This window comes from Mustelus asterias, chromosome 12 (genome assembly GCF_964213995.1).
Source record: "Mustelus asterias chromosome 12, sMusAst1.hap1.1, whole genome shotgun sequence".
Lineage (NCBI taxonomy): Eukaryota > Metazoa > Chordata > Chondrichthyes > Carcharhiniformes > Triakidae > Mustelus > Mustelus asterias.
In genome coordinates this window covers 75,331,705-75,346,456 of record NC_135812.1, presented here as the reverse complement: position 1 = coordinate 75,346,456, position 14,752 = coordinate 75,331,705, and the positions used below count along the sequence as shown (strand labels likewise).

Sequence of the window (14,752 nt, the reverse complement as noted above, 5' to 3'; positions counted from 1 at the left end):
TCCACTAGTTTTATGCCCAGCTTCCAACACATTCAGTTGAACCAACCCGAAAGTTCAGGAAATTTTAAACGTAAAGTGACTTACACCCAAAATCATTTAGATCTCACATTTTGGGGGTGGCACAGTGGTTAGCACTGCTGCCTCACAGCGCTAGGGACCTGGGTTCGATTCCTGTCTGTGCACAGTCTGTACATTCTCTCCGTGCCTGTGAGAGTTTCCTCCGGGTGCTCTGGTTTCCTCCCACCGTCCAAATGACGTGCTGGTTAGGTGCATTGGCCGTGCTAAACTCTCCCCCAGCGTACCCAAACAGGCGCCGGAGTGTGGCGACTAGGGGATTTTCACAGTAACTTTATTGCAGTGTTAATGTAAGTCTACTTCTGGCACTAATAAGTAAACGTATATGCTGATTAATTGTGAAAATCTGCTCACTTTAGTGGATCAGGAAGGTTCTCAGTACAGGTACTTGTACTTGTTAAAGGTTTATCGTATCAAAAATATTTAACTTGCCAAGTGCAAACTAGTGTACACCAATGAAACTATTAAATGCTTAAGAATAGGTTTTTCTTTTATAATTTTCAGTGATTTTAAATCATGTCACTCACATGTCACTCACATGTCACTCACAGGCCCATAACCTCCTTGGAGTGGCAGTTAGTGGTGGGATTGTTGCTCCGTATTAACTTACTATTGCTTGAAATCCAAAGGCCCAGTTTTGCCCGACCTTCCTGACTCAGGCTGAGGGAGATTGATGCAGTGAACCAGCTTGGACTCCATCAGCAAGGTGTGAAAGGAGTGCAGTGAAGAAGGATAAGCCCTCTTTTTATGGCACTAGCTGCCATAAAGCAGGTGGGTTTAAGTGGACCATTGAAAGGGAGAAGGTTACGTTTGAAAGGAGAGTGAATGGGGTGTGTGGGTGGAGGTTCAGACATCGGCGGAGGGGTTTGTTGTGTCCGGTCTGGCTGGGTGGGTGATTTGGGGGGGTGGTGTGGGGGTGGTTGGGTCGACTCTGGGCATAGAGGGTGGTGTCAGGTTGAGTTGGGTGGGGGGCTGGGTCGGGGTGTGGTTAGGATGCCTCTGGACATGGCAATGGGCGGGGAAGGTGGAGGTGTCAGGTCAGGTGAGGGGAGGGTGGGTGTTGGGTCTGGACATTGGGGGTTCCAGGTCTGGTTCAGATATGGGTGGGGTGGGGGTGGGGGGGCTCATTTGTGTCGAGGGGCAGGGAGGAAGAAAAATCGAGCCTGGTCAGGTCGGGGGCTTGGGTGGGGGGGGGGGGGGAGGGGGTGGGGGTACATGGTTGGGGTGGGTCCTCTGGGCCTTTGGGGGTGTCCTGTGTGGGGCTCGGCCTGGGTCTTTAAAACAGTTACTCTGGAGTGAGAAGTGGTTTTATCCTCCTAACTCTTTCAGAGTAACCATCAGGGTAAAACTGGCAGAACCATCTGAAATTAGTGATTCAAATAGCTTTGTCGGATGGTTCCCAGCCCAGTGCAATTGTCCAGGGGAAGTTTGCCCTTCTGGACAATGTCGGGTAAACCCTTACTTGCGAATTTCCAAGAGGAATTCCCCAGCTCATCATTGGAGTAGCCACCCCACCCCCACCCCCAAATGTGACACTGGGGAGCCAGGAAGTCATGGCCCATTAAAAATACTTTTTTTGATGATAAGCCCATTTCCAACTATATGATTAAAACTGCAGCAGTTTACCACTCTCAAATACATCAAGGAACATTTTGAAATAGAAAAAAGATAATTAAGTTCTATTAGGCTGCTCAATTACTCTGGTCTATCGAATAATTCGGCTCGAATTTTCACTCCAAGTTCGGGAGTGTAGAGTCGGGACAATTCCTGGTTCCACAAAACCGACTTGGGGAAAAATGTCCTGGAATTTTGATGTGATGAATTCTCTATATCAAATAAAACACTTATTGATAAAACCCAATTTTGCTACATTTAAATTCCATCAACCACTTAATCCCATATGATAACAATCATTAGTATTCATGGTCCCACTTCAAAGACTCGATAAGAACATGGAACTGTCAATTAAACTCTGAACTGACAGGCATCCCGCTGTGATAATAATAGGTTATGAAATTAGCCATGTAGCACCAACTGTACAATGACAGATTTGTGTCAACAGACAGATTGAAATAGCGAGAACTGACTTTTTTTTTACCAACAGTGCAATTTGTTTTGCAAGACATTCAAATGTCTTGGCAGCTTGACAGTTCCTTTGGTCGTTCCAATTCGTTTTTTTCACTTTTTATGTACATTTGTGTCGAAGTTTATCAATCCCAAAGGGCACCTGGCTTCTCCCGAAGGATCCCAGGGTCATATCCAAATGTGTACCTTACCACTCCAAAGAAGGCCGTCAGTTTTAGACTTTCTACTACCAGGTCTAAAGGGCACATGTTGTGTTTTGGACATCTGACCAGCCAAGATCAGATCTGATTGAGGAAACTTCACTTTAACATGTGCAGTTGCCTCTGTGAACCCAGATGTGCACATTGAAACCCACCCCCATACTCTGCCCTGCAAAACTGGCGGAGACCGGGTTCAGCAGTGGGATTTCCAGATCTGGGCCTCTTCTGCCATTTTCGCTAAGAGGGAGAGCCTCTTAATCTGCCCGGAAATTCTGATCTTTATCTCTGTGATTGTGTAAAATAATTTTTGCAAAATCCTGAACTGGAAAACTAACCAGAACAATTTAAAACACCTTGTTAGTGCAATTTCCTCTGACTGTGCCCAGATCAGAAATTCCACCCCCAATGTACGAAATTCATCTTAAATGGGCTTAATTTGGAGAGGGGTGTGGGAAATCAAGATTAAATTCACTGCTGTTCCTTACTAGTGAACAATAAGTCAGGTACTGTATTTTTATTTGAGAAATGGATCTTACAAAGACAGGAATAGAAATGCAGAAATAAACAATGTTCTGGAAAGAGGGCAAAGGTTGAAATGCAGATGGGAAGAATACAAATGAAAAACTGTGAGCTATGAACTGAGATAATTTGTTTCACTTTTGTCATGGAGTGACCAAATTTTAATCTGGATTGTGAATATGCTGCAGTATCAATTTTCATGGTCAGAGCTTCATGCCTTATTTCAATATCAGGTTCAATTTCAATATCACCTCTGCCTCCTCACTACACTGACATATTTACTCCAGCGTGCATCTCACACAGCACACCAAGAATCAGAACTTGTTAAAGGTATGGCACAGATAACATCTGAATAACCGACTGGACAGATTTTCATGGCTGCGAGATAGAGCAGGGGAGTGGGATGAATTGGGTAGCCCTTCCACAGACCTAGTGCAGGCACAACGAGAAAACTGTCCCCAACCTACCCCACCTCCACTGGTGCATTCTAAACAGATTTAACTTACTTCACGACAACCCCAGCTCAGTCAAACAATTCAATCTCCAAGTGACTGCTAATTCCATGAACCTTTTCCACTTGGGCGGCACGGTGGCACAGTGGTTAGCACTGCTGCCTCACAGCACCAGGGACCCAGGTTCGATTCCCAGCTTGGGTCACTGTCTGTGCGGAGTTTGCATGTTGTCCCCGTGTCTGTGTGGGTTTCCTCCGAGTTCCCTCCCACAGTCCAAAGATGTGTGGGTTAGGTGGATTGGCCATGCTAAATTGACCCTAGTGTCAGTGGATTAGCAGGGTAAATATGTGGGGTTATGGGAATAAGCCCTGGGTGGGATTGTGGTCAGTGTAGGCTCGATGGGCCAAATGGCCTCTTTCTGCACCATAGGGATTCTATGATTAACTTTACACACCAAATATCCTCACTGGGAAATGTAAGATCTTGTTTTGGGTGGAGTGTGGGGAGGAAGAGTCTGTATGGGAATTGCATACATGCTGGTTATACCAGCTACAGGATGGGAAAGGAGACTGAAAGTCTACAGAAGTAGTTAAAAACTCTCCATCCCTCTAACATTCAGAATTCCATGTTCATCCATATTGCAAACATACACTTCATCAGTGTCTTCTATCAACATGGGATGAAATCTTAGGTCAAAGTTCCTTCCGACTGCTTAATTCACAGTCCAGTACACACACATTGCCAGCTTTAGAATATTTACCATCTTACTCTTCAATGCTATTTCAATTCTTAAAATACATTCACGCACAAAATCAGGAACTGGCATATCAGAGAGGTAGAAATTTTTAGACGTGAATTATGGTAATTTCTGTTTTCTATTTATAAATGTTGTTAGCCTTCCTATCTCAGTGACTGTCCCTCTCTCATCTTATTATCAACAGCCAGTCACACAGATGCATTGAATACAGTACCTTTGGATTTTCCTAAGGCTGCGATAGCAGAAATAGAACAATACTATTTAGAACATAACATAAAGGATTAAATGAATCAAAGAGCAGTCATTGCAAAGGTAGCAGATTCCTGTTAAGCAAAACAAGTGAATTTGACAAAGAAAATATTGATTTAGCAGGAACTTTTAACAGAAGTTTTCACAGGAAGTGCCTGTCACACTTTAATTGAGTGGTGAGAAGACACATATTTTGACAGGCTACTTGCTGTACTGTAAACTTCCATTACTGGTTCCTGATGACTGGGAAATTAATCGGGAAAAATATACACTGGCATGTTGTGCGGCAGCTCACAACCACAGAGGTGATGTAATGCTGGGGCAGTTAGGTTCACTGACAGGGTGTCCCATGGGCTGATACAGCCTGGGCAAAGAACAGCGTGGCACAACTCTGGAGGCAGGCTGGCTTCTCCACCCTCTTGCTGAGAAGTGGCGAGGCGAGGATCTGGAAAGCAATTTTTAAATGGGACATGGCGAATAGAAAAAGGAGTTGAAATTATGTGTCACCTTTATCAAGTCCTCCGGAGACCTTGCTGAATTACTTTTAGGATTGCTGTCACTGTGAAGATGTAGAGAAGTATATGTGTAGTAAATTTCCACAAGCAGCAAGTAATCTACTTCTGGTGGCAGTTGAAGGAAGGAATGTTGGCCAGGATTCCTGGAACACTTGCTGTTTTTTTCCAATAGTGTTATGAGGCAGGGCCTCAGTTTAGCATCATTACCAGGCTCCCTCAGTACAGCACTGAAGTGTCAGCCTAGACGGTGTACAAAAGTGGGGCTGGAAACCACAACTGGCTCAGCTGGAAGGAACCGAGGCAATGTGGCAGCACTTTAAGTTATAATTATTGGGCACAAAATGTTGTCATTTAAATATTTCATTACCCTCAGTGCTTCCACAATAAATAAAAACATTACGAAATAAAAAAAACACTGCAAATTCAAAAACATTCGAAGTATTTTTTTTAGAAAAATGTTAGATAATTAATTGGAGTAAATGTACTAAAGACACATTGGAAAAAGAAAGTCACTTTCCTTTAGATACATTTAATAAACTTCACAGTACCACCCCCCCTCCCCCCTGTCCTCGCCCCAGAGTCTATGTGGAGATATGCAAATGTATAACAAATTCAGTATCAGGTTAAAATGTTCCACAGCAGAGTGCGGACTGTAAATTAAACACAGACTCTGGCAAACAATTAACTGGAATGAAAAGATTTACAAAACACTAAAAGATTATTTTACGCTGATAATTTTAACGTGCTGTATTTTGGTGGAAAGTCAAAAATTTGCTTACCGCAGTAGCCACGTTGGACAAGATGCAGAACGTGATCTCATGTAATTTGGGCTGTGAACATGGTAAAATGTGGAGTCTGGGCAAAGAGTACTCAACTGACACGAACTTACAGCTAAAAGTATTCAGTTAACAGGAATGTAAAGAAAACAAACAGAACAGCAAGGATGAGAAAGCAACACAACCACATTCCTAAGTGGGCAAAGGGTGAACAGAAAAAAAAACACAGAAAATTAAGGTGAAGCTAGTTTGAAATGCCTGGACAATTGACGTCACAACACAATTGGAAGCCACACGGAAACATCCACATTAGCACACAGCAGCCTTACTGTATGCATGCAGCAAAAGTTATAAAATTCTGAAAACTTATCCGGCAAACACTTACAGCTTAAGAACTTGAGGAAAGAAAATGAGAATATACCAAAAACACATCATTCTCTTTCATCGGTTTGCTTCTCCACTTCCCTCCTCTGCTCTTGTGGGAAATGGTTCCGGAGGGGGACAAGACAACCTCAAGCACTTTGCCCAAGTGGTCTTTACTCTTATGTGAGAGCCTTGGTAGGCTATGCAAAAGAGGTTCACATCGTAACCAAGTCGACAGTAACTGGCCGCACACCCACCCATTTCCAGCAGAGGTCTGTGCAGGGATGGGAACCTTGGCTGATTTCCCCCCTCCCTAACCCCTACCAGGATCACTGGGATCTATTGCAACTCTCCCATTGTTGTCTCAAGCCAGCTCAGCACAGAGCAGGAATTGTACCTGGCGACTTGCTGGCTTGACCAGCTGAGTGACTCCTTTGGATGGCCCATAAAAGCCAACTGGGGAAGCCATTTTTAACCTAGGCCGCAGGCCACCACATTGCTGCTCAAGTCTACTGCTGACAGAACAGTACACGCGCCAATATTTAACATTCATATTCATTGTTGATGAGCTGACCCTAAGTGAACCAAACTGGACAGATGCAGTGTAAAACTGAAATTTTTACTTCTACAAACTGGACAGTTTACATCCTCCCCTTCCCCCTTTTTGTAGACCCATGAAATAATTTATCATGAGCTTGTTCAGTTCCATTCACTGCAAGGTTCACTCACCCCCATACTAAACATTTACCTCATGAATACATTTTTTCCACTGTAATAAGCACTGGCAAATTGTCTTTTAAATGTACCAAAACATAGTGACATTCTGATGGAGTGTTATAGACGCTTTACTCTGTAGGTGCTTCACCGTAAAAAATCATGGGCCAAAGAACCACAATGAGGAATTCACATCTTGCAAAATAACCCAAAGTGCAGGTCTGTTTATTCATTCACGATTATACAGCAGATGAGATTATCCAGGTCGGGATAATTCTGGAAACTGACCAATGGATAATGCCACTGTAGCTCCATTATGAGGTTGAGCCTTTTTCTGCTAAATACTCTGACAATTTGTGAGCAACGAAAGATGGGCCATCGTGCTTCCTGCTCAAGAGAAAGATAAAAACAATTCCTTGCGCACAACTGGGCAGTGCAGTGGCGAGCATTGCTGCCTCACAGTGCCAGGGAAACTGGGTTCAATTCCCAGCTTGGGTCATTGTCTGTGCGGAGTTTTCACCTTCTCCCCAAGTCTGCACGGGTTTCTTCCGGGTGCTCTGGTTCCCTCCCACAGTATGAAAGATGTGCTGCTTCGATGCATTGGCCGTGCTAAATTCTCCCTCAGTGTACCCGAACAGGTGTTGGAGTGTGGTGACTAGGGGGTTTTCACAGTAACTTCATTGCAGTGTTAATGTAAGCCTACCTGTGACACTGATAAATAAACTAAACTGCCATGTGTCCCGTATTGCACAGTCTTGATATCACCTGTGTTTCAAACCCCTCTCATTCAATTACTCACTAAACACACAACTGAACATGCACACACATACATGTATTTAACTGATATAAAATGCTCACATTCAGAATATTGCAGGTGCCTGACACAATTAAACTTGCACTGTTGACCCTGTACCAATGCAGGCACGTTGTGATACTGATACTTTTAGCACAGGCTGACGTGATAATACTACGTTAATATTAGGACCAATCGGGTTACATAATATAAAACATTTCTGCCGAATATTATGCTGATAGAGAAAAGAACATTTTATCCCTAATTATTATAATTATTTTCCGGAAAAGTAGAAGTGACTAATCCTAGAAGATAATTGTATCAATCTCAATTCAGATTATTTATAAAGTGTGTTTGCATACCATCCCCATGTATATCGTTTCACTCCAGTTCTCTCAATCACCATTAACAGTTTTATTTTATATGAAGCAAACATTGCTCTTCAGAAAGTTGTTATGAAAGCAGGGCAATAGCCAGTACCTACCCATCCTTTTTATAAAACTCCAGCATCATGTTGTCAGTAGCAACGCTGAGAGGCCGCCTGCCTTGGTCGTGTTGCTTGCGGTCAGAGTGATCGATATCCGGAGATGGCATCGAGTTGTAATTTGCGTTGTGGTTGATATGCACTGGGCTGCCATAACTTCCAGTCACATTAAATTCGATATCTGTTTTCAAAAGAGATACAGCTCACCGTACATTACCGCAAGAGTCCAATATCCACAAATGTCTTTCACCCCCATTCACTCCAGCTTTGGTCGTCTCCCTTTTTTTAATCAACATCTCAATTTTCTCTATAAACTCTCCTCCCTTGTTCCTAGGATGCTGCTAATATGTTTCCCCTGCAAATATGCGTCGCCTCCACACTGTTCCTCTCCCCTACATCTCATTCTACTGAAGTCAAAGTCCAATTCTGGCCAGGTGCCTTTACAAAAACCCACAGCCCACTCCCAGCGTGCAAATAGTTTTGAGTCATAGAGATATACAGCACGGAAATAGGCCTCTTGGCCCAACTCGTCCATGCCGACCAGGTTTCCTAAACTAAATGAGTCCCATTTGACTACGTTTGGCCCATATCCCTCTAAACCTTTCCCATCCATGTACCTGTCCAGATGTCTTTTAAATGTTATAATTGTACTGCCTCTACCACCTATGTGCCTGAGGTCAGGGGGGGGTAAACACTTAGTCAAAGAAAGAACAAAGAACAAAGAAAAGTACAGCACAGGAACAGGCCCTTCGGCCCAAGTTTGTGCCGACACTGATGCCTCTCTATACTAATATTTTCTTGCCTCTGTGTGGTCCATATCCCTATTTCCTGCCTATTCATGTATCTATCTAGTTGCCTCTCGAATCTCTACAGTACAAAAGGAGGCCATTTGGCCCATCGAGTCTGCACCGACCACAATCCCAGTCAGTGGAAATTCTGCAGTCACTTTGAGCCAGAAATCTGTATCTTGTAAATCTAACCTACAATGAAAAATACTGAACTAACTTCCATTCCATGAGCCACAGACAAGGAATTGGTTGAAAACCGTTTTGGTGGCCAGGGTTACTCAATCTTGCGTTGGTGACCTTTACTAAATTCTTTGACCTGTGTTGTGGCATCTTCACATTTTGCACGACAGACAGAGGTCCTAAAATTATATTTGGTGTGCCTTTTTGTTTTAATCAATCATTTCCAACAATTTTTACTTTCCAATTCCCTGGAATTTTCCACCTAAGTAGGATTGAAATTCTTTTGGCCAAAGTGGATGCGGATCTGGAAATCTGCCAGGGCTAGCCCCTTGGGTTTCATTTCCCTTTCAACAGAAACAATAGGAATACCCGAGGCAGCAATTTCAAATTGATTTAACCAGATTAAAGATTAAGCAATGCTAAATACTCTGTGAAGAAGCCTTTACGTTGCCTTCAGTGTGTTCATCATTAACTTTGAAAATGAAAATGATCGGCATGCTGCATCATTTTTCCTGAATCATCTATTACGATTTCCTTCAGGTGGCGGGCTACCTCAAAGAATAAAGAACAGTACAGCACAGGAACAGGCCCTTCGGCCCTCCAAGCCTGCGCCGATCACGTTTACCTATCGAACCAACCGCTTATATCCCTCTATTCCCCGTTTGTTCACATGCCTATCAAGATAAGTCTTAAATGTGGCTAACGTAACTGCCTCAACCACCTCACTTGGCAGTGCATTCCAGGCCCCCACCACCCTCTGTGTAAAAAAACTTCCCCCGCACATCTCCACTGAACCTTTCCCCCCCTTATCTTGAACTTGTGCCCCCCTTGTAATTGTCATTTCTGCCCTGGGAAAAAGCTTCCAACTGTTCACCCTATCTATACCTCTCATAATTTTACAACCCTCCTTGTAACTGCTTCCCTGTCAAACAGAGCAATGGGCAGTAACAGCGAGGTGCTGTCTTACTCCACAGCAGACAATGGGAGAAGGACATTTGAGGAAGGAATGAGGTTTCACACTATACAATAGCCAATCTAGCAGCTATTTGCATTGCTACCTGCAGGCAGCCTGCATTTCAAAGCCAGCCACTCACATTAAAATGCACAGCTAAACATACCGGGGCACTTTGTAGTCTACACAACAGTCAAAAGCGAGAGCCTGATATATGTATTTAAACACTTCAGGGAGGAATTGTCCCGATTGGGGAATTGAATGTTTGCATTCAGCACGCATTGAACAGAATCATAAAATCATTGAATCATACTTGTGTCATTCCTCAGATAAGGACACCAAAACTGCACACAATACTCTAGATGTGGCCTCACCCATGCCCTATACAATTGCAGCAAAACATTCCTATCCCTATACTCAAATCCTCTTGCTATGAAGGTCAACATACCATTTGCCTTCTTTACTGCCTGCCGTACCTGCGCACTTTTAGTAACTGATGCACAAGGACACCAAGGTCTCACTGAGTATGCACCTCTCTCAATTTATACACATTCGAGTAATAATTTGCCTTCCTATTATTGCTGCCAAAGTGAATAATCTCATATTTATCCACATTATATTGCATCTGCCATGCAGATGCCCACTTACTCAGCCTGTCCAAATCACGTTGAAGCATCTCTGCATCCTCCTCACAGCTCACCTACCCACCCAACTTTGTATCATCTGAAAATTTGGAGACAATACATTCAGTTCTCTCTTCCAAATCATTAATATATAATGTGAACAATTGGGGTCATAGCACATGCACTCCAAGGTCTTACCCCAATTTAGAACTTTATCTCCTGTTCTGTCTTTGTCCTTTTCCTTAATTATGTTAAAACTAACTGAATTATGATCACTTCTACCAAAATGCTCTTCCACTGCCACTCCTTCCACCTGCCCAGCCTCATTTCCTAAAACTAATTCCTGAATCGCACTCTCTTTCATTGCACACAGGTCAAAAAGGGTCTCCTGAATGAACCTTAAGAATTCTGTTCCTTCCATTCCTTTTACACTAAAACTATCCCAGTTAATATTGGGGTGATGAAAATCCTTTCCTATTACTGCTCTATTGCTTTTGTACTTCTTAGAGATATGCCTATATATTTGTTCTACGATTGCCCTCTGACTGTAAGGTGGTCTATAGTACACTCCCAATCATGTCACTGCCCCTTTCTTGTTCCTTAGCTCAATCCAGGTGGCCTCCGTTGATGATTCTACTAATATACCATCCCTCCCCACAGCTGTAATTATTCCTTTGACCAAAAGTGCCATCCCTCTACCCTCCTTTTTAATATCCCTCTCTCTATCTGGTCTGGAAACCCGGTAATCGGGAATGTTGAGTTGCCATTCCTGTCCCTCTTTAAGCCATGTTTCTGAAGCAGCTGCAGTGTCATACCACCATGTTTCAATCTGTGCCCTCAGCCCATCTACTTCATTTGCTGCACTCCTTGCACTGAAGTCTATACCCTCGAGCGCTGTTGCATTCTTTCTTTCATTTTCTAACCCTCGTTTCCTCTGCCTTCCAGAATGATTCACTAACCCCCTGCCTTCAACTTCAATTTCCGACACGGTTAATGTACCCAGAGGTGGCATCAGGGCCTCGTGTGAAACTACACATGGCGCCATCCCCTGAACAAATCGGAAATCATTGCTTACTGTCACCCTCTGTTAATTAATCGTACAGCATTGACCTCTCTTGAACCTAGAATCACTTGAGCTGATAAAACTTCTGATTCATTTCACATGGACAATTGTATCCAGCAGAGGGAAAGCAGGCTTTCAAACATCAGTATCTAACAGCTGGAATTGAGCTTTGCGGCTTGGATATAAGGGGGAGTATGGGGGGGGGGGGGGGGGGGGGGAGTGGGGTGGCAGGAGGGATGGAGATTTGGGGGGGAAGTGGGGGAGAGTGGGGTGATGGAGGCATTGGGGGAATGGGGAAGGAGTGGGGGGGTGAGTTGGGGGCAGTGGAGGGGTGGGGGCAGTGAAGGGGTGGGGGGAGTGAGGGGGTGGGGGGAGTGGGGAATGAGGTGGTGAGGGTTTGGGGGGATGGGTTAGAGGCAACGTGGGTGGGGGCAGTGGGAGCAGGGAAGTGAGGGGGTGGGGGTTTGGGGGGGTGGGTTGGGGCCAGTGGGGGGGGGGTGGGGAGAGTGGGGTGGTGGGGGTTTGGGGGGATGGGTTAGAGGCAATGGGGGGTGGGGGGAGTGAGGGGGTGGGGGTTTGGGGGGTGGGTTGGGGGCAGTGGAGGGAGTGGGGGGTGGGGGAGAGTGTGTGGGGTGGCAGGAGGGAGTGTGGGGGGGGGGTCATTTCAAGCTGCCTGCTAATTCAATTTTAGGACATAACTGGGTGGGGCACATGCTGTGCGTACTCCACAGAGAAGTCGAGAAAATATGTTTCAATTGTTTTTTGAGAAGCCAGGAAGAGTGGGGGGAAGCGGGGGTGGGGGGCATTGCTACTCTGTGCTTAGGATTGTCAACTGTGATTAAATGTATTCCTGGAGATTTCATCTCATCACACCCCCTACCACCGCCCCCCCCCCCCCCTTACTACTCTCTGAGTAAAGAACCTACCTCTAACATCTGTCCTATATCTCTCACCCCTCAATTTAAAGCTATGTCCCCTCGTATTAGCCATCACCATCCGAGGAAAAAGGCTCTCACTATCCACCCTATCTAATCCTCTGATCATCTTGTATGCCTCTATTAAGTCACCTCTTAACCTTCTTCTCTCTAGCGAAAACAACCTCAAGTCCCTCAGCCTTTCCTCATACGATCTTCCCACTATACCAGGCAACATCCTGGTAAATCTCCTCTGCACCCTTTCCAATGCTTCCACATCTTTCCTATAATGCGGCGACCAGGACTGTACGCAATACTCCAAGTGCGGCCGCACCAGAGTTTTGTACAGTTGCAGCATGATCTCATGGCTCCGAAACTCAATCCCTCTACCAATAAAAGCTAACACACCGTACGCCTTCTTAATAACCCTATCAACCTGGGTGCCAACTTTCAGGGATCTATGCACATGGACACCCAGATCCCTCTGTTCATCCACACTATCAAGTATCTTACCATTAGCCCAGTACTCTGTATTCCTGTTACTCCTTCCAAAGTGAATCACCTCACACTTTTCCGCATTAAACTCCATTTGCCACCTCTCAGCCCAGCTCTGCAGCTTATCTCTGTCCCTCTGTAACCTGCCACTTCCCTCCGCACTGTCTACAACTCCACCGACTTTAATGTCATCCGCAAATTTACTAATCCATCCTTCTACGCCCTCATCCAGGTCATTAATAAAAATGGCAAACAGCAGTGGCCCTAAAACAGATCCTTGCGGTACACCACTAGTAACTGAACTCCAGGATGAATATTTCCCATCAACCACCACCCTCTGTTTTCTTACAGCTAGCCAATTCCTGATCCAAACCACTAGATCACCCTCAATCCCATGTGTCCGTATTTTCTGCAAAAGCTTACCATGGGGAACCTTATCAAACGCTTTGTTGAAATCCATATACACCACATCAACCGCTTTACCCTCATCCACCTCTTTGGTCGCCTTCTCAAAGAACTCAATAAGGTTTGTGAGGCACGACCTACCCTTCACAAAACCGTGCTGACTATCCCTAATCAAATTATTCCTTTCTCGGTGATTATAAATCCTATCTCTTATAATCCTTTCCAAAACTTTGCCCACAACAGAAGTAAGGCTCACCGGTCTATAATTACCAGGGTTGTCCCTACTCCCCTTCTTGAACAAGGGGACAACATTTGCTATCCTCCAGTCTTCTGGCACTGTTCCTGTAGACAATGACGGCACAAAGATCAAAGCCAAAGGCTCTGCAATCTCCTCTCTAGCCTCCCAGAGAATCCTAGGATAAATCCCATCTGGCCCAGGGGACTTATCTATTTTTACCCTTTCCAGAATTGCTAACACCTCCTCCTTATGAACCTCAATCCCGTCCAGTCCAACAGCCTGCATCTCAGTACTCCCCTCGACAACACTGTCCCTCTCCTGTGTGAATCCCGACGAAAAATATTCATTTAGTGCCTCTCCTATCTCTTCAGACTCCACGCACAACTTCCCACTACTGTCCTTGACTGGCCCTAATCTTACCCTAGTCATTCTTTTACTCCTGACATACCTATAGAAAGCTTTAGGGTTTTCCTTGATCCTACCTGCCAAAGACTTCTCATGTCCCCTCCTAGCTCTTCTTAACTCTTTCTTTAGGTTCTTCCTGGCTAACTTGTAACTCTCAATTGCCCTAACTGAGCCTTCACGTCTCATCTGAACATAAGTCTCCTTCTTCCTCTTCACAAGAGATTCAACCTCCTTAGTAAACCACCGTTCCCTCACACGACTGCTTCCTCCCTGCCTGACAGGTACATATTTATCAAGGACGTGTAGTAGCTGTTCCTTGAACAAGTTCCACATTACAATTGTGCCCATCCCCTGCAGTTTCCTTCAGGAGATGTACGGTATGCTTTGTATAGCGTGCAAGAAACAATACTTTTCATTGTGTACTACTACATGTGGCAATAATAAATCAAATCAAGAAATTAAACTGGAGATTGATTTTCACTTGCTGGAGACTCCAGGCATACCCTGGAAGATTGGCAATCTAAGTAACCTGGACTGTTGCTATACTGGGTCCTTTCCTGCTGCAGAGAATGGAACTCACACACACACACACACCCCTGCCCCCCTCCCAACTCCCCCCTCCCTCCTATAACCATCGCAGCTTCACTGATCCTGCTTCTGTCTGGATCCAGAGACTGGCCTGCATTGTGGCTGTCTAAAGCTGGGAG

General features: G+C 44.7%; 1 protein-coding gene across 3 annotated transcripts in view; it reads right to left on the bottom strand.

The window, feature by feature from the left end:
- LOC144501580 (rho GTPase-activating protein 44-like) overlaps nt 1-14,752 on the bottom strand; it is a 345,975-nt gene that overhangs the window by 29,368 nt on the left and 301,855 nt on the right. For all 3 annotated transcript variants that reach the window (XM_078225440.1, XM_078225439.1, XM_078225441.1), the window contains exon 16: nt 7,983-8,163. In XM_078225440.1, the coding sequence (XP_078081566.1) occupies nt 7,983-8,163 (181 nt within the window). The remainder of the gene's footprint in view (nt 1-7,982; nt 8,164-14,752) is intronic.